Source organism: Carcharodon carcharias, chromosome 20, assembly GCF_017639515.1.
Source record: "Carcharodon carcharias isolate sCarCar2 chromosome 20, sCarCar2.pri, whole genome shotgun sequence".
NCBI classification, from domain to species: domain Eukaryota; kingdom Metazoa; phylum Chordata; class Chondrichthyes; order Lamniformes; family Lamnidae; genus Carcharodon; species Carcharodon carcharias.
Window position 1 is genome coordinate 33,898,958 of NC_054486.1, and position 24,508 is coordinate 33,923,465.

At 45.7% G+C, this 24,508-nt stretch overlaps 1 protein-coding gene across 1 annotated transcript in view; it reads right to left on the reverse strand.

Moving 5' to 3' along the window:
* crip2 (cysteine-rich protein 2) overlaps positions 1-24,508 on the reverse strand; it is a 74,143-nt gene that overhangs the window by 20,183 nt on the left and 29,452 nt on the right. Inside the window, exons 3-6 of the mRNA XM_041214831.1 lie at positions 7,957-8,014; positions 6,822-6,965; positions 3,361-3,429; positions 2,915-3,009 (exon numbers count right to left, since the gene is read on the reverse strand). Coding sequence (XP_041070765.1) covers positions 2,915-3,009; positions 3,361-3,429; positions 6,822-6,965; positions 7,957-8,014 — 366 coding nt within the window. The remainder of the gene's footprint in view (positions 1-2,914; positions 3,010-3,360; positions 3,430-6,821; positions 6,966-7,956; positions 8,015-24,508) is intronic.

A 24,508-nucleotide genomic window follows, 5' to 3' on the forward strand; every position in this document is an offset into this window, starting at 1 on the left:
AGACATCGATCAAAACCAACCCATTGAGTCCTGATGCTATTGAACTGTTTTATCCCACCCTTAAAATCCATGTTTTTGTGTGTCTTATATATGTGTGTATAGGGATTTAAGAAGGGGTGGAGTTTAGGTTATAGAGTTAGAAGTTGGCAGTTCACATTTCTTTCTTTTGCCACTGGTTAAAGATAATTTGTTCTACAAACAGTTATTTACTTAGTAAGTTTACAAACCTGGTGCTCGTATTCTGTTAACTTAAATTAAACAATTAGGTGGGTTGATCAAACTTTTCACATTTGTCGTGGCTCGGGGAGCAGTGGGGCTTGGTATGACAGTGCACTATCCCCAGTGAGTCGTGACACATGAAACAAAAGGTTAGTATGCAGGTACAGCAAGTAACTAGAAAGAGAAATGGAATGTTAGCCTTTATTGCAAGAGGGATGGAACATAAAAGTAGGAAAGTCTTGCTAGAGTTGTACAGGCTGTTGGTGAGACCACACATAGAATACTTTGGGGGGCTATCCTTGCATTGGTGGCAGTTCAGAGAAGGTTCACTGGTTTGATTCCTGGGATTAATGGGGTTCTCTTATGAGGGAACTTTAAGCAGATTAGGTCTGTACTCATTGGAGTTTGGAAGAATGAGAGGTGTTCTTGTTGAAACATATAGGATTCTGAGGGGGCTTGACAAGGTAGATGCTGAGAAGATGTTGCCTCTCATGGGGGAATCTAGAACTAGGCAACATAGTTTCAAAATAAGACAGAAATGGGAAGGAATTTCTTCTCAGAGGGTTGTGAATCTTTGAAATTCTCTACTCCAGAGAGCAGAGTAGGCTGGGGCATTGTATATATTCAGGGCTGAGTTAGGTAGAATTTTGATCGGCGAGGCAGTCAAGCGTTATGGGGGGCAGACAGGAAAGTGGAGTTCAGGCCAAGGTCAGATCATCCATGATCTTATTGAATGGCGAGCAGGTTCGGGGGACTGTGTGACCTACTGCTGCGCCTATTTCTTATGTTCTTATGCCCCTCTTTCTCCTGTACTTTGCTTGTGTTGGAGCTTGTGGGAATAAATGATTCAGTAAAATAGTGGACAAAAATGGCATCTGCCACATGAACTACAGCGGTTTAAGAAGGTGGCTCACCACTTCTCAAGGGTAATTAAGGATGGGCAGTAAATACTAATCTTGCCAGCAATGCTTACATTCCATGAATGAACCAAAAAATGTTATTATCTGAATATTCTAGGGGTAATTTACTGTCATAAAGGAAGATATTGACTGCAAGTTCCAACTAGCCATATTTCTAAAGAGGAATCTGTCAACCAAGGATTAGTATCCTGATCCCATAAGCTACCTGTGTAACACCTGACATTTCATTGTTTTGATATTGTCACACATTTCCTTCCAGTTTGGGATTTTTAACTTTTATTTGTTCTTTGCACCAAAGCCAGAATTCTGAAATGAGCAACATCTGCACTAACATCAAACACCATTAAAAACAGAATAATTGGGCAGTCACCTCATTTGCTCTTTAAATACCTTTCCATTCACAAGATGGCTGCTACATTCACCTACATAACAGCAGTGACAAAGAAAGGGGAAATTTGTATTTCTATAATACTTTTCATGACTCAGAATGCCCCAAAGCACTTCAAGCCAAACACTAGTGTAATCCTTTCTCTTATCCTGGCTAAGCCCCACATGCCTTTTGGATGGATGCAAGAGATGCCATTGCATTATTTGAAGAGCATGGGGTGTTCTTCTCGATGTCCTTGGCAATATTTATCCCTCAACAAACATCACTAAAACTGATTATCTGGTCATTTATCTCATTCCTGTTTATGAGAGTTTGCAGTGCACAAATTGGCTGCCACATTTCCTTCATTACAACAGTGACTACACTTCAAAGGCACTTGTTTTGAAGTGCTTTGGGATGACCTAAGACCATGAAAGGCACAATAGAAATGCAAGTTCTTTCTTCGTACCATCAAGAGCTATGGCAAGGACTTTGCTTTCACTTGGATTTCGTCCTGCATTATAGGACATTTTCTGGTATATGGCTTGCCTCATTCTAACAAAATTGGGCCATCACGGTGTTGTGGGAATGAGATGTGTCCATTAAAATTCAGGCTAGATTCATTCTGATCATTTCTGCTTTTATGTCAAATCATTATACCGCAGATCATTAGCAATTAAGTTCTCACACAATCTGTTGATGTGAAATGTATTCATTTTTTGCCTAGAAATTTGAACATGCCCATTTTTGAGCACAGAATGGGGTGAGCCCTGTGGCTGAATGGTGAAGCCCAGGGCGCTCCTGATATTGGGTCTCATTATCAGGAAGCACGATTGGAGATCGGAGAGCAGCCTTCAGATAAGGGTGTTGGTGGAGTGAACGAGGTGGACAAAGGGTGGGGGTGGAAAACTATGAAGCAAATCATGGGGAAAGTCCTTGTTCTTTGAATGCAAGGTTGATGGGGGCGCTCCTGATCCTCTCAATTTCACATTCAGTTAAGTATCTTAGAAAACCTTTTCTTGTTGTTTGTGGTCTGAAAGGTCCCTTTAAGGAGTAAAAACAGAAAATGCTGGAAAAACTCAGTATGTCTGGCAGCATCTGTGGAGAGAGAAACAGAGTTAACGTTTCGAGTCTGTATGACTCTTCTTCAGAGCTTAAGGAACTTTATTTGTCCTGTTAGGTAGTATATTGGCTTGGTTTTCCTGAAGGCAAACTACTGGGGGCCTCAAAATGGGGTTAGGCCCCTTATTTGCATATGAAACATGCCAACTACCTGCTTCAAGGGTATGTCAAGGATCTTCCTACCTGCCTGCCAGATTGGAGCTTTATTAAACCAGGGTCTTTCTCATTTTATTGCTGGACTTGACTTTGTCATCATCTGTTTGCTGTGACATAATCATCTGCTCACCTCTGCATGGCCTCCTGAATTCAGAGTCTTGTTGCAACGTTCACAACGCAGGCAAGGGCGATGCCAATCCTTGCCCAGTGATGTCACCTTCTCAGCTGTGAATAATAGAGAGACCGCAGTTTAGAAAATATATTCCTTCTAATTTCAACCATAATCCCAATCAGACCAAGAAAGCAAAGTTTTATAGTCAAGTGTTGAGGTAATGCAAGCTGTGGGCATCTGCCCACTTGGGGGTGAGTCGAAAGGACATCCCTCTCTGCCATTATAACTCAAAGCATGGTCCATTCTCAAGTTCTAGGGAGATCAGGCTACAACCATGCAGCCTCGATTCTCCAACTCCATGCTCCTGTCATACTCATCTCTCACTGAGGAACATGGTATCACCTCCAAAGTCTGCACTTGCTTCCTGCCAGTGAACGGTTGCTCATATGACGTATTGGACTTACCAAAGTAGACCTTCTTCCCACACCTTGGGCACATGTTGGGTTCCCCAGCAAAAGTGGTCATGCTTGATGCTGCAAGAGATTAGAAGAAGCCCATTAAAGGGTTTGCAAAGTATTGAAATTACCATATGCTATCAAACTCAAACTTACACTTATATCGTACCTAGCAAATAGAGAGCTCCCCAAAACACTCAAACATGATAGCATGAGAAATAGGAGCAGGAGTAGACCATTCAGCCCCTTGAGCCTGCCTCACCATTCAATACGATTGTGGCTGATCTCTACCTCAATTCCATTTTCTTGCGAGCTCCTATATCCCTTGATTCCCCGAGAGATCAAAAATCTGTCTATCTCAACCTTAAATATTGAATTGTTGAGATATTATTAAATATCTCAACAATGAAACATCCTCAACCCTCTAGGGTAGAGAATTCCAAAGATTCACAACTCTGAGTGAAGAAATTTCTCATCTCAGTTCTAAATGATCAGCACCTTATCCTGAGGCCGTGTCCCCATGTCCTAGATTCCCCAGCCAGGGGAAACAACCTCTCTGTGTCCCCTGTCAGGCCCCTTCAGAAGTCTGTACATTTCAATGCGATCACCTTTCATTCTTCTGAACTCCAATCACATGATTGTTACCACACAAAGTTTGACATCAAGACACAAAAGGGGGCATTAGGACAGATAACCAAAAGCTCCTTCAAAGAAATGGGTTTTAAGGAGCATCCTAAAGGAAGGAAGGAAGATTAGAGACGGAATTCCAGAGTTAGGACCAAGGCAGCTGAAGGCACAACTGGCCATGGTCGAGAGATGGAAATAGAAATGTGCAAGAGGCCAAAATTGGAGGAGTGCACTGATTTTGAAGGTTTATAGGCCGGAGAAGGTTACAGAGATAGGGAAGGGGGGAATCCATGGAGGGATTCGAAGACAAGGATGAGAATTTTAATATCGAGGGACTACCGGACCGGAAACCGATGTAGCTCAACGAGGGGAGGGCTGTTGAGTGAATGGAACTTGGTGCGACTTAGGTTACAGGCAGCAGAGATTTAGCCAAGCTGAAGTTTACGTAGGGTGGGAAATGGATGGCCAGGAGAGTCTATGGCATCGGTGAGGATTTCAGCAGCAGAGGGGCTGAGGTGGGGCGGAGCTGGGTGATGTTATAGATTCACCCCAACACGAAAGTGAGCAAGATGGGGCAAATTGTTGAATTCATTCATAGTAAACACGGAAGGCATTAACTGTACAGTCAAGAACCTGGCCTTTTAGGGTGCAAAGTACTGGTTGAGGGGACTGAATGATCCAGTTTTTGTTTGTCTACCACTGTTAGTCCCGCTGAGTATATTAATCCAAACAGATAAGTTGACTTGGTGTTTTTATTAATATCAACAGCAAGTACAGGCAAATTATATAAATATATACTTACTCATAGGCTATTCCTTTTAGCTAGTATTGAAGCAGCTATTCCCCTATCCCCAAAGATAAATCCCTATATTGATCTGTCCCCACATCTCAGCCAGTTGCTCAATTATCAAAGTGCGCTGCCAGAACTCCTGAATCAGTTACACCTTTCTTTCTTTTCCCTTTACCTAGCTCTTCTTGTCCCAACACCCCTGCCGCCCCCCCCCCCCTCCACCCCCCCCGCCAACCCCCCCGCCCTTAAACCAGCTTATATTTCACCCCTTTCCTATTTTTACTTAGTTCTGTTGAAGGGTCATGAGGACTCGAGACGTCAACTGTGCTCTTCTCCGCCGATGCTGCCAGACCTGCTGAGTTTTTCCAGGTATTTTTGTTTTTGTTTTTTGTTTTGGATTTCCAGCATCCGCAGTTCTTTGCTTTTATCGTAGGGAAAGAGATGGTTGGCATACAGGGTGTAATAAGCAGAAGAATGGGTGTGATGGCATTTCCTCAGCCTGAACACATAAGTAATTAAATCAACCATCCTCTCTCTCCCATGTGAACCAATGACAACAAATTGCCTTTTTGAAAAATGAATTCTCAGGATGTGGATATGATGGTGCTTGGCCTGCTCCTTAAAGCTGCTGCAGCAGTTTGATACAATGCAGTGACTTCAGAAGGCAGAAGGCAACCACTGTTGGCATTGGCCAAAACTAAAAGGGGGAGTGGCAAATGGGTGAAAGTCAAGAGTACGGACACATCAAGCACATTTACAAAGACAATTCATGGAGTCAACAGAAGAAAGAGCTGTATTAAAAGTTAACTTTAAAGGCCTGGAGTCACATATAAACAAGATTGAGTGAGGATGGCAGATTTCCTTCCCCAAAACACATTAGTGAATCTTTTGGGTTTTTACAACACTCAAATGATGCCAGTTTTTTAAATTTCAAATTCTCAAGCTACAGTGGGATTTGAACTCCCCTTGGTTACATAGTCAGGGCCTCTGGATTGCTAGACCAGTAACAACCTCTATACTACCCTATCTGACTGTAATTGCTGACTCCTGTCACAAGCTACTATGTTTTCCCATACAATAAAATGTTTAATGTCCATTCTGGGTTTCCATAGCAACTCAAGGATTCAAAACATAAAGCCAATCACACAAATAAATAAAGGAATCTGTCAACGCACAGTGACAATGAGATGCACTCTGTGCCTTTAGCCATGTAACTGGAGTTTTATCATTCATTATTCATCTTACCTTCCATTTCTTTGATGCTCAGAGTGGGGTGACTAGGATGGAATGAAAACAAAGCTACTGTGTGGGTTATATGAGAAGCCAGAGATAAGCAGGACAATCATGAATGCTGGAAACACTTAGCAAGTTGCTGAGAAAGAGAGAAGGATAGAGAGATTGACATTTTAGGCAAAAGCCCTTCATCAGACTGGTTACTGCTGGAGGTAGAAACCCAAACTAAATAAGGAATGGCAAAAAGTTTAAAGTCAAAACTATAAATTTCTGTAAATACAGACAATTCATGGGGGCTAATAGAAGAAAGACTTGCCTTTCAATACCTCAGGTGTCCCAAAGCTTTTTACAGCCAATGAAATACTTATGAAGTATAGTCACTATTGTGATATAGGAAACACGCCAATCAATGTGCACACAGCAAGCTCCCACAAACAGCAACGCGAAAATGACAAGATAATCTGATGTTGATTGACAGTTAAATAAATATTGGCCCAGGATACAGGCGAGAACTTGTACTCTTCCAAATAGTGCCATGAGATCTTTTATGCCCATCTAAAAGGGCAGACAGGGCCTTGCTTTCATGTCTTATCTGAAAGATGGCACCTTATATAGTGCAACATTCCCTCAGCACTGCACTGAGTGTCAAACTGGGTTATATGCTCAAGTCTCTGGAGTGGGTTTTGAACCCATCATTTTCTGGTGAGGGAGCGTGTGCTACCCACTCAGCCATGGCTGACAACGTAATTGCCTGTAAAGATGCAGCAAAGACATTGAGCCTGTAGGCCATGCACTAGAACTGAAGCCCTGGTTCTCTTACCTTTGCTAGGGCCCTTAGGAGGGGCTGCGGTTTTCGGCGCCACTGACTTGGGAGTTTGTTCCTCAGGAGCCGTGGCCGATTGTGCATTAGAGGCTGGCGGAGGCTGGTCATAGATGAAGGAGCCAAAACCTCCAATGTTCACACCTGAGAACAAGAGACATAAACAAAATGTGAAACAATGTGAGCAAAATCACAGTAGCCCCCAACCAGAGACTAATGTTAATGTCAACTATGTTATTTTTCACATGGCTGCATAACCTTGGCTTGTATTCCCCTCAGTTTAGGAGACTGGCTGATCTGATTGAGATATTTGATATATGAAACGTTTTGATAGTTTAGATAGAGAGAAATTATTTCCTCTGGTGGGGGAGTCCAGACCAAAAGAGGCACAATCTAAAAATTAGAGATAGGATGTTTAGGGGTGATGTCAGGAAGCATACCTTAGCACAAAGCATAGTGGAAATCTAGAACTCTCTCCCACAAAAAGCTCTGAATGTTGGGGGTCAACTGAAGTCATCAAAACTGAAAAAAAACAGGGAATTGTTGTTCTGATCTGGAATACACTAAAGGACAGTGGAAATGATTCAATCTTCAGCACAGGAGGGGGCTATTCAGCCCATCAAGCCTGAAAGAACTGTCTAATTTAGTATCACTCCCTTCCTCTTTCCCCACAGCTCTTCAAATTAATTGGTCTTCAAGTAGATGTCCAATTTCTTATTAAAAGTTCTGCTAAAATCTGATTCCATCACCCTGTGTGATGATTTAACATTTTTTATCAGTTCCCCTCTAATTTGTTTGCCAGTTATTTTAAGTGATTAACCCTGGTTACTGATTCAATCGTAACTTCCAAAAGGAAATTGGATAAATACTTGAAGGGGAAAAATTTGCAGGGCTATGGGGAAAGAACAAGGGGTGGGACTCATAGAGCTTTTCCATCAAAGAGCTGGCACTGGCATGATGGCTGAATGGCCTCCTTCTGTCCTGTAAGATTCTATGATTGTTTCTATGATGGATTTCAAATACCAGACAAAGGAATTTTGTAAAATTATTAAACAGGAGGCCTACAGTGGATATTTGACACCCTGGTCTCTAGTTAAGTGACAGCCTCTTGTTAGGAGGATCCATTCACTCTCACCTTTAGGTCCAAACAATGTTGCATAGCAAGGCTTGTGGCAATATGGCTTATCATCATGCTGTAGAACAGAAAGAGGGACATATTTAGTGAGAAATAATTCGAACAGCATTACATTTGTTCACAATGCAGCACAGAACGAGAAAATATGCAAAACAAGACACTTGGTGAAAGACAAAATAGAGGGAATTCCAGGAATGAAACATGTTGTCCTGATTCACCAAATGCACAGCTTAGCAGCATTGCATTAACATCAACGGCTTTGCAGCATTACATTGTTTACATCACCCCGCCTGGCAGTGACGCAGATCCTAAGGCCAGGATATTTGAGATGGTGGGGTTTCCTGTCCCACCAACTGAAGAGTTGGAGGGGTCACATCCCTGCTGGCTCTACCTGCCCCACAGCCATTTGGCGCTCAGATGAGCATCAGTTGGCTGCAGGCGGGACTTCCGCCCCTCACTCAGGAGGAAGTCCCGCTGTAGACAGTTGCGAGCCAATCTGATTGGCCAGCAGTTCTCTAGTCCCTGCAGCGACAGAAGCTGCAGTGGACAGAAGAGGAACTGCCTAAAGATATTAGAGCCCAAGTCCCAGGATTTGATGGAAAGGTAAATTTTCCGGGTCTCGAGGTGGGGAAAGCCTGGAGTGCGGGGTCGGGGGAGGTGTTGGATAGTGGGGGGTTTGGGTGTCGGTGGAGAGGCTGTTGGGGGAGGGAGGTCCAGCAGCCATAAGACCTTTAAGGAGGACTTCTGAAAGAGGCATCCGCCCCACTCCCTATCTTCCTGCCTGAGGCCTAAGCCCGAGCATTTTCGGGCTTCCCCCACGCCTGGGAAATTCTCCTGCTAGCCTAAAAATTGAGGCCGGGTGGGAAACAGACCTTAAGTGGCTAATAGTTGACCACTTCAATTGGGGCAAGGGCAGGCAGCCCTCTGAGGCATCATCCACCCCAGTGTAAAATCGCTGTGGGGCGGGGGCCCAGCAGGGAGTCCATTTGTTCTATTTCATGCTCTCCCTGCCTAAAATCCCGCCAGCGGGAGAGTGTGAAATTCAGGCCTAAATGTGTGGGAGTGAGGCTGGTGGGGTTGGGAGGGATGAAATAATCTCTTCAGTGACCTGTATCCCACAGCAAAAACAAAAATAAAAATACCTGGAAAAACTCAGCAGGTCTGGCAGCATCTGCGGAGAGGAACACAATTAACGTTTCGAGTCCAAATGACCCTTCAACAGAACTAAGGAAAAATAGCAGAGAGGTGAAATATAAGCTGGTTTAAGTTGGGGGGGGGGGAATGGGGGGGGGGGGGGGGGGGGGGGGGGAGAGAGACACAAGTAGAGCTGGGTAGAGGGCCAGTGATAGGTGGAGATAACCAAAAGATGTCATAGACAAAAGGACAAAGAGGTTTTGACAGTGGTGATATTAGCTAAGAAATGTGCTAATAGGTGACATTAAGGGTAGAAAGCAGACCAGCAAGGTACAGATAGCCCTGGTGGGGGTGGGGTGGGGGGAAGGGATCGAAATAGGCTAAAAGGTGGAGATAAAACAATGGATGGAAATACATTTAAAAATAATGACAATCTCCACCTATCACTGACCCTCTATCCAGCTCTACTTGTCCCACTCCCCGTTAAACCAACTTATATTTCACCTCTCTTCTATTTTTCCTTAGTTCTGTTGAAGAGTCATATGGACTCGAAACGTTAACTGTGTTCCTCTCCGCAGATGCTGTCAGACCTGCTGAGTTTTTCCAGGTATTTTTATTTTTGTTTTGGATTTCCAGCATCCGCAGTTTTTTGCTTTTATCTTAGTGTATCCCATAGCATTTTGCAACATAAGTTTCTGCAAAGGTTTAAAATTTCAATTTCCTTTTGAGGGAATTCCTCTGATCAGCAACCATGACATCAACTGAAAGCCCCGGGGATCTGCACCCCAAGCTTAATGTTTCTAAGCTATATCTGCACTAATATGTTTGGGGATTCTAGTACCTGATCAAAGGAGCCTTGTAGAAATCCAATGCTTCTGTTTTGTCGTGCACAGGTGGAGTTGACTGCTACATGTTGCAGAGACAGTGTGCGGAATCGTCCCAGATTTGCACAGAGTGCAGTAGCGGGTGGACAAAGATTTTTTTTACCCACCAGCTGCAATAGTGGATTTTCACCCCGTATCGCCCCATTCGCGCCTCATTACTTATGCTACAGGAACCACGCTGTCTCACGGCCAGGAGGCCTCCAATTTGTCCTCTACGCCGTTACCTTTCCACTTCCTCATGCCGGGCGCCGTATTTAAACTGCAGTCACACGCACATTTCTCAATGCTTGCAGCCAGGACTGCTCCAGTGAAAACATAGCCCCAAAAGCTAAGAATAGTGCAGCCCCCAGACTCAGTATCGCATCCCAGGGATGCCCGCCCCAAGGTCCTCTACTCTACTTGGCTGCAGAAGTCCCAAAGTTTCACCACTCGGGCTTGGGAGGTGGTGGCAGTGGTGGTCAGTGCCAATGCTGCACACAAGAGGTTGGCCACCCAGTGCAGAAAACAGATGAATGATCTCATCTGTGCTGCTAGGATAAGGCAACTATTTCATCACTCTAAATTCACACACTAACAAGGCTATCACACATTCACTGGCATCTCACTCACTGCCAGCTCAAGGGACACCACCACTCTCTCTCATACACACCCTCACATCCTCTGGAGATTTCCTCCTCAGCCCTCACCATTTTGAGGTCATTTGCACAGTCAACATATGCCCCCACACGCAATCTGGGATACCCCCCTTCCCCAGGAAAGCCCTAGCCCTGCAGCCTCTTCCCTTGCTTGAGGCCACTTCTCCTCCTTCCCCAAGCAAGCCCTAACCATGCAGCTATTGAAAAGCCACCCCACCTTACAGTTGGTCTGGTAGGTAGAGACCTGTCTGTGAATCCCTCTAATAGCAATGTGGTGCTGCCTGCCAAGACTGGCACTGATGATCATAAATACTGCCTGAAGCAGGGTAGGTAAACAAACCTCAAAGTACCAAGTGAAGTGCAGCTTGCCAGGTTCACGTCGCTTATGTACAGTTGTGAAACACGTCGCCGTGCAGTCACACCAACGTGCCCAGATGATCCAGTGTGAGGGGATGGTTCTGGCAACCAGGGCTTATAATGAGATGCTGAAGTATTGAAATTAGGTTCCCGATATGCAGCAGCGGGAAACGTGGCCCGCCGTTGATGGGCGAAGCAGACAATCGCAAACTGTTTTCACAATGGCGTGAACCTGATTTTTGGCCTTCCCACCATATTAAGGCCCCTCCCGCAGCCTGCCATGATGCCCGACACCAACAGGGCCAGAAAATTCCAGCCGGTGTGACTCCATCAGAAATTTGCTCACAGTGAAGACCAACAATAAGAATTTGTAAAATGCATCTCAAATTTCCAGATACTTCCCCCAAAATCCTTTAAAAGGGACCATAGAATCTCACAGCACAGATGGAAGCCCTTCAGCTCATCATGCCTTTGCCGGCTCTTTGTAAGAGCTACCCAATTAGTCCGGCTTCCATGTTCTTTCCCCTTGGTTCTGCAATATTTTTCTTTTTTTACATATTTTTTTCAATTCCCTTTCGGAAGTTTTATTATTAAATCAGTTTCCACCCCCCTTTCAGCCCGTGCATTCCATATCATGACTCAATGCATAAAAACATTCTTCTCAACTCTCTTCTAGTTCTTTTGCCAATTATCTCAATTCTGTGTTCTCTGGTTACCAAACTTCCTGCCAGTGGAAATAGAGCAAACTAAGAGAAACTATCACAATCCTTCACAATTTTGAACACCTCCATTCCACCCCGAATCTTCTTTTGCTCTGAGGAAAGTGATCTCAGCTTCTTCAGTCTCTCCAGATAACCGACATCCCTCATTACAGCAGTGACAACAATTCAAAGTACTTCATTGGCTGTAAAGTGCTTCAAGTCATGAATGGTACAATATAAATGCAAGTCTTTTTCTTATTCCTGGTACCATTCTAGTAAATCTCCTCTGCTTCCTCTCCAAGGCCTTCACATCCTTCCTAAAGTGTAATGCCTTGAATTGGACACCATTGTCCAGCTGGGACCTAACCGGTGATTTATAAACATCTGAAAACTTCCTTGCTTTTGTACTCTCTGCCTCTAATAATGAAGCCATGTGGTTTTTTAACAGGATATAACAGATCCATCTGCTCCTTTATACACTGTAACCTTGAAATTGCAGTTGGTGGGATTAATATATAAACTACATTCCTTCATGTGCAGTGTTAACTCACCTAAAATAAACAGTGTAAATGCCTGGGATAAAATCATTGTCCAAGGATAATCACATGACTGAGTTAAGTTTTCATCCACGAGTGGACACCCACAGTAATTTCTAGACTTTCATGCTTGTAAATAGCTACAACACATTTATCCAGAACTCTGCGAACCTATGAATACTTGTGTTCAAGTATGTTTATTCTCCTTAATCTTCCCCACATTTCATTGTTTGTACCTGTCGAAAATATTCCTTTCACCCATCAGATTTGATCCCATGTGCTTCAGATGTTACCTTTGCTCTTGAAATCTTCAAGATACCATTTTGTTCTTTTGATCTTGGGTAGATCTTAGTTTCTCACTGTGTCCAGTTTTGATCTCCTCACATGGTGGATGATATTGAGGCAATAGAAAGGGTGCAGAGCAGGACTACTAGACTAATCTCTACTTTATAGCATCTTGGTTACCTGGATAGGTACCACACTGAAGTGTCATAGAGTCAAAGGGTTGGATTTTCTACTGAGGTGCGTAGCTCAAGTTGGGAAATTTCCCAACTTGCCAGACCTGCCTTGGTAAAAAGTATCACACAATTTTTGCTGAGGGGAGTAGGGGTGATGCGGGATGTAGTTGGACCTGCCAACTCCAGAAGCTTGACTTTTCGCTGATTGTCAAATTTTCCCATCCTACCCACAACGTTGCCCGCGGCTGGCAGGGCCAGAAAATCCTGGCCAGGACATTTATCAGCCTGACCAACCACCTTATTTCAAAAAGGACTTTGGGCTTGTAACATGTCATATGGGTGAGTCAGCCATGTTTGTTACCTGCTTTTAAAACAGCAAGAATCAGCTCTGCAAAGCCAGAGAGACTATCAGAAAGCCATCAAAACAGCTGCAGTCAACTAAGCAGCCAAGGTAATAAACAGCAATACCCTGCAAGTGGGAGAAGGACTCTCCCTAACCTGTTCCAACTTAACCTTCACCTGGAAATTGGTGGAAATTAAACCTCCTGGAAATTAAACTACAAGAAACCTCACAGCTTACTGAGAATCCTCTGCTTATAAGACCTTCACTTCAACTAAAAGCATCAACTCACCTAAGAAACTATAGGCCTGCCATGAAAGAGAGGCTGAGATAATTATATATAGTAATCATATTGATTTCATCTGTATCTCATCCTTGTGTGAGTGATATTGTGTATGAATTGAGTAAGTGAAATGTCACCATTTTAAACCTCTGGGGCAAGTGCTTGATAATAAATAACGTTTATTTAAAAACTCAGAAAAACTTGCTGTTGCAATTATTTAAATTGGGACAATCACACTGAAAGTAAGGAAATACACACACCTCACCTACAAAAACACATTGATCACGGCCAATAATAAAGCACAATTCAGCCTGTGAAAATTGCTAAAGTGATCAACTGTTTTGTATTAAAGGCTATCGATCCATCAACAAGATAAGAACATGGGAACAGGAGGAGGACATTTAGCGCTCAAGTCTGTTCCACCATTCAATAAGATCATAGCTGAGCTGTGACCTAACTCCATATGCTTGCCTTTACCTCATTTCCATTAATACCTTTTAACAAAAATAATGAGCCTAAGACTCTTTACTTGATTTTAAAACCTCAGAATTCTAGACCTCATTATATTTTCTAATAGCAGAACAATATTTTCACACAATGCAATGGAGTTAATGACATGAGGCACTACTCTGTTTCTAAGTGGTTAACATCTTTCTATGCTGTTTAGCTTCACTGGTAGGTTTAACATATTGTGGATTAGTCCTGTCAGAAACATTGCAAGCCAGTCCTTAAGAATGCCAAAACTAATATTATAGTTGGGATTGGAAACACATGTCTTCCATTACTAAATACTGCAACAGCCCAGTATTCAAGCGGCTTCTCTTCCTGATATCCTGGGGATTTAGTCCATTTATCATTGGCACAGTGAGATATCTAGGTAAAATGATAAGCAAGAAGCTGCAAGTAGACTGGTGAACCACTCCAAACCTCTGCTGAGAGAAGGAACTTGACAGTGCTCAGTACAGTCAATCATCTTAATTCAAAGTGACCAGCAGACCACCAAGCCCAAGTTTGGATTCACATATTCAAAGCTTTTGCACTTCTGGGAAGACTATCAGCCTCTCTGTACTGACATCAGGAGCTCCAGTTCAGGTTCTGTGTTGGTTCTTGAGGGAGCCAGCCTGCTTCATAATTAGGTAGGCCCAGTCAACAGAAACCCTAGCAGATTCAGTTGCCACCCTTTCACCTAGACCACCAATGTCCTCCTTTGTGCCAAGCCACAAGCCCCCAAAACTTCCACTCAGCAGTCATCCAACTTCCTCCAACTCAGAATAACCACCTGCCTTCCTCAAATCGACAGAATTCACTCACAGCCCTTTTACAGAGCGGGAAGGCTAAGAAATGGTGATTAAGGGATGGCAAATGAAGTCAATGAGAAAGGTTTTAAAAGGAGGCTTTTGAATGCAGCAAGTGGTTTCCTAATACTTGATCTTATTGATGACACCTTCATAAATACACAGATTTATTTAGCATTTACATCACAGGAGCTGAAATAGAGGGCAGAATCATCCCAGATTTGCACTAAGTGTGGTAACGGGCAGGTAAAATTTACACCATCGGCTGCAATGATGGTTTTTCACAGCATATCGTCCCAAACTCACTGCACTAATTATGTATTCCTGGGAAACACGGCGTTCCCATGGTGGGCAGGCTCTCTTTTGCCCGCCACGCCATCACCTCGCCACTTCATCACGCCGGGCACCACATTTAACATCCAGCCACGCACACCTCTCAGTGCTTCCAGCCCAGGGCTGCTGCACAGAAGACAGGATGGCCCTGAAAGGCAAAATGACTGCAGCCTCCTGGTTTGGTGATGCTTCCCTCGAGTACCTTTTGGGTGCTGTGGTGGCCCGTCGTGTTGTCCTCTACCTCCACTCTGGCCGCAGGATCGGCAGCTGCATCACCAATCCAACATGGGAGTTGGTGGCAGCGGTGGTCAGAGCCAATGTCCAGCAAAAGAGGACAGCCACCCAGTGTCGCTACAGGATGAATGGTCTCATCCGTTCTGCCAGGGTAACTCACATTTCTCATCACCCTCAGCTCACACGCTCACAAACCCATCACACATCCACAGGGATCTCACACCTCAAGGGACAGCAACACTAACTCTCACACACACCCTCACATCTCCATCAGGCTCAAATCTTCTGGAGTTTGCGTCCTCAACCCGTCCATGGCTCTGCTCACCACATAAACATTCCACGCAGAGTCATGCGTCCTGCTCACACTCCATCTGTTTCCATGCAGGAGAAGCCTGCTCACATCAGCAGGGAGAGGTCCCAGACCAGGGGTTGGAGTGGCCCACATTAGGCCCCTCACTCACTTTGAGGAGTGTGCCATCACGCTGACTGGTGAGGATGTGGACCATGCCTGCAGCGACAGTGAGAGTGGCGATGAACACCCACCTGAGGACCCTACACCACATCATCCCTCTCTCAATGCAACTGTAAGTGCTCTCTCTCCTGCTCTGCTTTGACTCTGACTTTGACTTTGCTGCCATGCACTAATTATCTCTATTTTGGTTCACAGGGAGCTCTGCCAAGTGACCAACACACTCAGTCAGCCAGTCCCTCAGCTCCATCCACGTCCTCACCTCCAGTCAAAAGGACACCTCCTCCATTGAAGAGCTGGAAATAAGCAGCCAGGAAGACCCATCACATCGCTTACCCACACCCTCCACCAGCACAGAGACACACACATTGATGGGATCTAGATCTAGAGCAGGCTCATGTTCTCAATCTGCTGGTCACTACATGGACATGTGTCCCCAGCAGGAGGAGGCAGGTTCAGCCAATCTCCCTGGCACTCGGAGGACTGCTGGGGAAGAGGCATCTGTGAGTTTGAGTCAGATGATGAATATCTGGGTCAGGACTTCTGACTCAATATGGAGAGCCAGCAGAAGGCGGGGAAATATCATGTAGAGCTATTGAAAGACTTCAACAGAGTGGCTCGTGAGTTGCAGGAGTGTGTCCGCCTGCTCTCTGATGAAGTGGTCCCCACATGTGTTTGTATGGAGGTCTCCATGGGGAGGATGGCAGATGCCACGGAGACCCTGGTCCAGCAGAATGCGGAGATGCACGCAGACCTGCACTTCATCGCAGGAGCCATGTGAGTTCTTGCAGTGGCAACGTGAGACGGAAACAAGTCAGGCCGGGGTCCTCAGTTACATGAAGGGAGGAGGATCGGCAGTAGGACACCCCTTGACAAGGAGCATGAGAGCAGCCGGGAGTTGAAAAGGAGCGCAAGAGGAGCTGGGAGTTGAAAAGGAGCGCGAGAGGAACCGGGAGTTGAAGAGGAGCTGGGAGAGCAAAGGTGACTGAGGGAGTTCAGTGAGGAGGGAACGAGGTGATCCTTTGAGTACAGTGAGTACGGTCGGGCAAGTATTTACTACATTTCTTGCTTATAGTTTTTAAGGTCTTATTTTGTGGTTCATCGTTTGTAAGGGCTATATTCTGTAACAATGAGGAGCAGGGAAGAAAGGCCCTAGAGTAATTGATATTATTTCATATTAAGTATCTTCCAAAGGTTTAATCTAATTTAAAGGAGTAAGTCATGGCAGGAGAGTTCAAAGCCGTGGTGTGCTTCTCCTGCTCTATGTGGGAAGCCAGGAACATTTCCAGTGCTGGGGGCCAGCATGTGTGTGGGAAGTGTCTCCAGCTGCAGTTCCTGGAAGCCTGAATTTCGGAGCTGGAGGGGCAGCTGGGGACACTGTGGAGTATCCGTGAGGCGGAGAGTACTGTGGATAGCACATATAGAGAGGTGGGAATGGGTGACCACCAGGCAGAGCAAGAGGTCCAGGCAGACAGTGCAGGAATCGCCTGTGGCTATTCCCCTGCAAAACAGATATACCGCTTTGGATACTGTTGGAGGGAATGGCCTCTCAGGAGAAAGCAGCAACAGCCAAATTCGTTGCAGCGTGGTTGGCTCTGCTGCACAGGGGAGGAGTAAAAAGTGTGGGAATGCAATAGTTATAGGGGATTCAATTGTAAGGGGAATAGATAGGCGTTTCTGTGGCCGCAAACGAGACTCCAGGATGGTATGTTGCCTCCCTGGTGCTAGGGTCAAGGATGTCTCAGAGCGGCTATAGGACATTCTGAAGGGGGGAGGGTGAACAGCCAGTGGTCGTGGTGCACATTGGTATAAAGGACACAGGTAAAAAGAAGAGATGAGGTCGTAAAAGCAGAATATAGGGAGTTAGGAATTAAGTTGAAAAGTAGGACCTCAAAAGGTAGTGATACCAGGATTACTACCAGTGCCACGTGCTAGTCAGAGTAGGAATAGCAGAATATATCGGATGAATACATGGCTGAAGAGATAGCGTGAGGGGGAGGGTTTCAGATTCCTGGGACATTGGGACCGGTTCTGGGGGAGGTGGGACCAGTACAAACTGGACGGGTTACACGTGGGCAGGACCGGGACTAATGGGGGAATATTTACTAGAGTGATTGGGGAGGGTTTAACCTAAAATGGCAGAGGGATATGAACTTATGCAAGGAGTCAGAGGAGGGGGAATCAAGGACAAGAACAAAAGACAGAAAGGGGAATAAAAAAAGTGATAGGCAGAGAAATCAAGGGCAAGAATCAAATGAAAAATAGTGGGAATGGGACAAGTAATGTTAAAAAGACAAGCCTTAAGGCTTTGTGCCTTAACGCGAGGAGCATTCGCAATAAGGTGGGTGAATTAACTGCGCAAATAGAGGTAAACAGGTATGATATAGTCAGGATTATGGAGACATGGCTGCAGGGTGACCAGGGATGGGAACTGAACATCCAGGGGTATTCAGTATTTAGGAAGGACAGACAAAAAGGAGAAGGCAGTGGAGTTGCATTGCTGGTTAAAGAGGAAATTAACGCAATAGTGAGGAAAGATATTAGCTCCGACGATGTGGAATCTGTATGGATAGAGCTGAGAAACACTAAGGGGCAAAAAACGTTAGTAGAGGTTGTATATAGACCCCAAACTGTAGTGGCGATGTTGGGAATGGCATTAAACAGGACATTAGAGATGCATGTAATAAAGGAACATCTGTAATTATGGGTCACTTTAATCTGTATATAGAGTGGTCAAATCAAATTAGTAACAATACCGTAGAGGAGGAATTCCTGGAATGTATACGGGATGCTTTTCTGGACCAATACATTGAGGAACCAACTAGAGAACAGGCCATCCTAGACTGGGTATTGTGTAATGAGAAAGGAATAATTGGCAATCTAGTTGTGCGAGGCCCCTTGGGGATGAGTGACCATAATATGATAGAATTCTTCATCAAGATGGAGAATGACGTAGTTGATTCTGAGACTAGGGTTCTGAATTTTAATAAAGGAAACTACGATGGTATGAGATGCAAGTTGGCTATGATGGATTGGGAAACGTTACTTAAAGGGATGACGATGGATAGGCAATGGCAAACATTCAAAGAGTGCATGGGTGAACTGCAACAATTGTTTATTCCTGTCTGGCGCAAAAGTAAAACAGGAAAGGTGGACAGATCATGGCTTACAAGGGAAATTAGAGATAGTATTAAATCCTAGGAAGAGGCATACAAATTGGCCAGAAAAAACAACAGACCTGAGGATTGGGAACACTTTAGAATTCAGCAAAGGAGGACCAAAGGATTGATTAAGAAGGGGAAAATAGAGTATGAGAGTAAGCTTGCGGGGAACATAAAAAGTGACTGTAAAAGTTTCTTTGGTATGTGAAGAGAAAAAGATTGGTGAAGACAAACGTAGGTCCTTTACAGTCTGAAACAGGGGAATTTATAATGGGGAGCAAAGAAGTGGCTGACTAACTAAATACTTGGATAAAAGCAAAAAACTGCGGATGCTGGAAATCCAAAACAAAAACAAAAATACCTGGAAAAACTCAGTAGGTCTGGCAGCATCTGTGGAGAGGAACACAGTTAACGTTTCGAGTCCGAATGACCCTTCAACAGAACTAAGTAAAAATAGAATAGAGGTGAAATATAAGCTAGTTTAAGCAGGGGTGGGACAAGTAGAGCTGGATAGAGGGCCAGTGCTAGGTGGAGATAACCAAAAGGTGGTGATATTATCTGAAGAGTGTGCTAATTAAGGGTAGAAAGCAAGACAAGCAAGGTACAGATAGCCCTAGTGGGAGGTGGGGTGGGGTGAAGGAATCAAAAAAGGCTAAAAGGTAGAGATAAAACAATGGATAGAAATACATTTAAAAATAATGGAAATAGGTGGGAAAAGAAAAACCTATATAAATTATTGGAACAAAAAAGGTGGGGGGGAAATCGGAAAGGGGGTGGGGATGGAGGAGAGAGTTCATGATCTAAAATTTTTGAACTCAATGTTCAGTCCGGAAGGCTGTAAAGTGCCTACTCGGAAGATGAGGTGCTGTTCCTCCAGTTTGCGTTGAGCTTCACTGGAACAATGCAACAAGCCAAGGACGGACATGTGGGCATGAGTGCTGGGTGGAGTGTTGAAATGGCAAGCGACAGGGAGGTCTGGGTCATGCTTGCGGACAGACCAAAGATGTTCTGCAAAGCGGTCACCCAGTCTGTGTTTGGTCTCTCCAATGTAGAGGAAACTGCATTGGGAGCAATGAATGCATTAGACAAAATTAAGGGAAGTGCAAGTGAAATGCTGCTTCACTTGGACAGTGAGGAGAGGGTAAGTAAAGGGGCAGGCGCTGCACCTTCTGCGGTTGCATGGGAAGGTGCCGTGGGAGGGGGTTGAGGAGTAGGGGGTGATGGAGGAGTGGACCAGGGTGTTCCGGAGGGAATAATCCCTGCGAAATGCCGCTAGGGGGGCGAAGGGAAGATGTGTTTGGTGGTGGCATCATGATGGAGTAGGCGGAAATGGCGGAGGATGATCCTTTGAATGCGGAGGCTGGTGGGGTGATAAGTGAGGACAAGGGGGACCCTATCATGTTTCTGGGAGGGAGAAGAAGGTGTGAGGGCGGATGCATGGGAGATGGGCCGGACACGGTTAAGGGCCCTGTGAACCACCGTGGGTGGCAAACCTCGGTAAAGGAAGAAGGAGGACATGTCAGAGGAACTGTTTTTGAAAGTAGCATCATCAGAACAGATGCGACGGAGGCGAAGGAACTGAGAGAATGGGATGGAGTCCTTACAGGAAGCGGGGTGTGAGGAACTGTAGTCGAGGTAGCTGTGGGAGTCGGTGGGCTTGTAATGGATATTGGTGGACAGTCTATCACCAGAAATTGAGACAGAGAGGTTAAGGAAGGGAAGGGAAGTGTCAAAGATGGACCATGTGAAAATGATGGAGGGGTGGAAATTGGAAGCAAAATTAATAAATTTTTCCAGGTCCCGAAGAGAGCATGAAGCAGCATCGAAGTAATCATCGATGTACCAGAGAAAGAGTTGTGGGAGGGGGCCGGAGTAGGACTGGAACAAGGAATGTTCCACATACCCCATAAAGAGACAGGCATAACTGGGGCCCATGCAGGTACCCACAGCCACACCTTTTATTTGAAGGAAGTGAGAGGAGTTTAAGGAGAAATTTTTCAGTGTGAGAACAAGTTCAGCCAGACGGAGGACAGTAATGGTGGATGGGGATTGTTCGGGCCTCTGTTCGAGGAAGAAGTGCAGAGCCATCAGACCATCCCGGTGGGGGATGGAGGTGTAGAAGGATTGGACGTCCATGGTGAAGAGGAAGCGGTTGGGGCCAGGGAACTGGAAATTGTTGATATGATGTAGGGTGTCAGAGGAATCACGGATGTAGGTGGGAAGGGACTGGACAAGGGGAGAGAGAATGGAGTCAAGATAGCAAGAAATGAGTTCCAGGGGGCAGGAACAGGATGACACGATCGGTCCTGTTTGTGGATTTTGGGTAGGAGGTAGAAGCGGGCTGTCCAAGGTTGGGAGGCTGTCAGGTTGGAAGCTATGGAAGGAAGATCTCCAGAGGAGATGAGGTCAGTAATAGTCCTGGAAACAATGGCTTGACGTTCAGTGGTGGGGGTCATGGTCCAGGGGGAGGTAGGAGGAAGTGTCTGCGAGTTGACGCTCAGCCTACATACATACTTTGGTTCTGTCTTCAAAGGAGAAAACAAATAACATAACAGAAATGTTGGGGAACACAGGGTTTACTGAGAGGGAGGAACTGAAAGAAATCAGTATTAGTAGGGAAATGGTATTGGAGAAATTGCTGGGACTGAAGGCTGATAAATCCCCAGGGCCTGATAATCTACATCCCAGAGTACTTAAGGAAGTGGCCCTAGAAATAGTGGATGCATTGGTGGTCAGCTTCCGAGATTCTATAGACTCTTGGACAGTTACTACAGATTGGAGGATAGCTAATGTAACCCCACTATTTAAAAAGGGAGGTAGAGAGAAAACAAGGAATTAAAGACCAATCAGCCTGACGTCGGTAGTGGGGAACATTCTAGAGTCCACTCTAAAAGATTTAATAGCTGAGCACTTGGAAAACAGTGGCAGAATTGGACAGAGTCAGCATGGATTTACAAAAGGGAAATCATGCTTGACAAATCTACTGGAATTTTTCGAGAATGTAACTAGTAGAGTTGATGAGGGGGAGCCAGTGGATCTGGTTTATTTGGAATTTCAGAAGGCTTTTGACAATGTTCCACATAAGAGATTAGCATGTAAGATTAAAGCACATGGGACTGGGGGTAGCGTATCGAAATGGATAGAAAACTGGTTGGCAGACAGGAAACAAAGAGTAGGGAATAAACAGGTCTTTTTCCGAATGGCAGGCAGTGACTAGTGGGGTACCACAGGGATCGGTGCTGGAACCCCAGCTATTCACGATATATATTAATGATTTGGATGAGGGAATTAAATGTAATATCTCCACATTTGCAGATAACACAAAGCTAGATGGGAGGGTGAGCTGTGAGGAGGATGCAGAGATGCTTCAGGGTGATTTGGACAAGCTGAGTGAGTGGACAAATGCATGGCAGATGCAATATAATGTAGATAAATGTGAGGTTACCCATTTTGGTAGCAAAAACAGGAAGGCAGATTATTATCTGAATGGCTACAAATTGAGAGAGGGGAATGTGCAACTAGTCGCTGAAGGTAAGCATGCAGGTGCAGCAGCCGGTAAAGAAGGCAAATGGGATGCTGGCCTTCATAGTGAGAGGATTCGAGTACAGGAACATGGATGTCTTGCCGCAATTATACAGGGCCTTGGTGAGACCACACTTGGAATACTGTGTGCAGTTTTGGTCTCCTTATCTGAGGAAGGATGTGCTTGCTATAGAGGGAGTGCAGCAAAGGTTTACCAGACTGATTCCTGGGATGGCGGGACTGACACATGAGGAGAGATTGAGTCGATTAGGATTATATATTCGCTGGAGTTCAGAAGAATGAGGGGGGATCTCATAGAAACCTATAAAATTCTAACAGGACTAGACAGGGTAGATGCAGCAAGGATGTTCCCAATGGTGGGGGAGTCCAGAACCAGGGGGTCACAGTCTGAGGTTACGGAGTAGACCATTTGGGTCTGAGATGAGGAGAAATTCCTTCACCCAGAGAGTGGTGAGCCTGTGGAATTTGCTACTACAGAAAGTAGTTGAGGCCCTAACATTGTATGTTTTCAAGAAGGAGTTAGATATAACTCTTGGGGCGATCAAAGGATATGGGGAAAAAGCGGGAGCAGGCTATTGAGTTGGATGATCAGCCATGATCATAATGAATGGTGGAGCAGGCTCGAAGGGCCAAATGGCCTACTCCTGCTCCTGGTTTCTATGGTCATCTGCTCAGGAATCTCAGAGGCTGTCCTCACCCTCCAAGTCCCCTTTGCCTGTGACCCTCTCAACCTTGTCCTTTGTCACCACAGAGGGAACAGTTGGCCCATGAGTGATTCTGGAGGGAGAACCATAAGACCATAAGACATAGGAGCAGAATTTAGAATTTGGCCCATCGAGTCTGCTCCGCCATTCAAACATGGCTGATAAGTTTCTCAACCCCATTCTCCCGCCTTCTCCCCGTTTGAAGTGTGAGTGTGTGACAAGGCCTTTCAAAGCCTTATTCAAGCATCCTCCCATGCATGCGCATCCTTCCTGTATCACACTCATCTCAATGTCCTGAGCATTTTCAATGCTGCCTGATGGGGTTCACTTTCAGCTGTCCATCTGAACTGATCTGCAACTCCACCCACCCACTGATCACACTCCCATGCAGCACCTGATCTTGTCCACCATGACTCTTGTTTCACTTTCAGTTTGGACAGCATGGTGCTAATTCGGTTTTACTTTCGCTCCCCCATCCTTTACCCTCCCCTGGTCATCCATTTCCTATCCCCCATCACAGTTGATCCCCCCAGCATCACCTTTCACCTCCACTCCGTGACCTGCCAGCCACAACCTTTTTCCTTCAGGGATGTCCTAGTAAACATGCACATTCCCTTCCTTCCTGAAATGCCACCCCCTTCTACATTAACCTCCTGACCTCCTCTTTCCCACCCCCAGGATCCGTGTCTGCCTCTGAGTCCCCACCAAACACCTTCGCTGTCCCTTCTACTACTAACATCGAGTCCTCACCCTTCCACCCTACCGCCTCACTCTGCCCTTGGCCATTCTCAGTATTCCCTCATACCATGCGCACCCTCATTTCACTCCACAGGAGACAGTCATGGACCCATCAGACCTCTCCCTTGCACGTTCATCTGGACTTTGCCCCCTTCGGACCCCTTCCTCCCGATCCCCCTTCCCCCCTCCAGACCCCTAACCCTCCCGGAACCCCTTTGCCCCTCCGGACCCCTTCCCCGTAACCCCTTTCCCCCTCCAGACCCCTTCCCCGGAACACCTTTCCCTCTCTGGATCCCCCTCCTCCCCCTGGACTCGTTCACCCCACTGACCTCCTTCCCTTGCCCCTTCCACCCCTCCTTACACCTACCTCCCCAGTTGCCATCTTCTCTCCATTTACCTCCTCCTCCCTCCCCCAATCCCAACCTCCCCCTCCCAACCTCAACCCCCCCAACACCTTCATTCCCTCCTCCCAACCTCACCCCCCAACACCTTTATTCCCCCCCACCTCAACCCACCCCCAACACCTTCATTCCCCCCAACCTCACCTCCCCAACACCTTCATTCCCCCCAACTTCAACCCCCCCAACACCTTCATTCCCCCCAACCTCAACCTCCCAACACCTTCATTCCCCCCAAACCTTAACCCCCCTGACAACTTCATTTCCTCCTCCCAACCTCACCCCCTCAACACCTTCATTCCCCCCAACCTCACCTCCTGACACCTTCATTCCCTCCCTCCCAACCTCA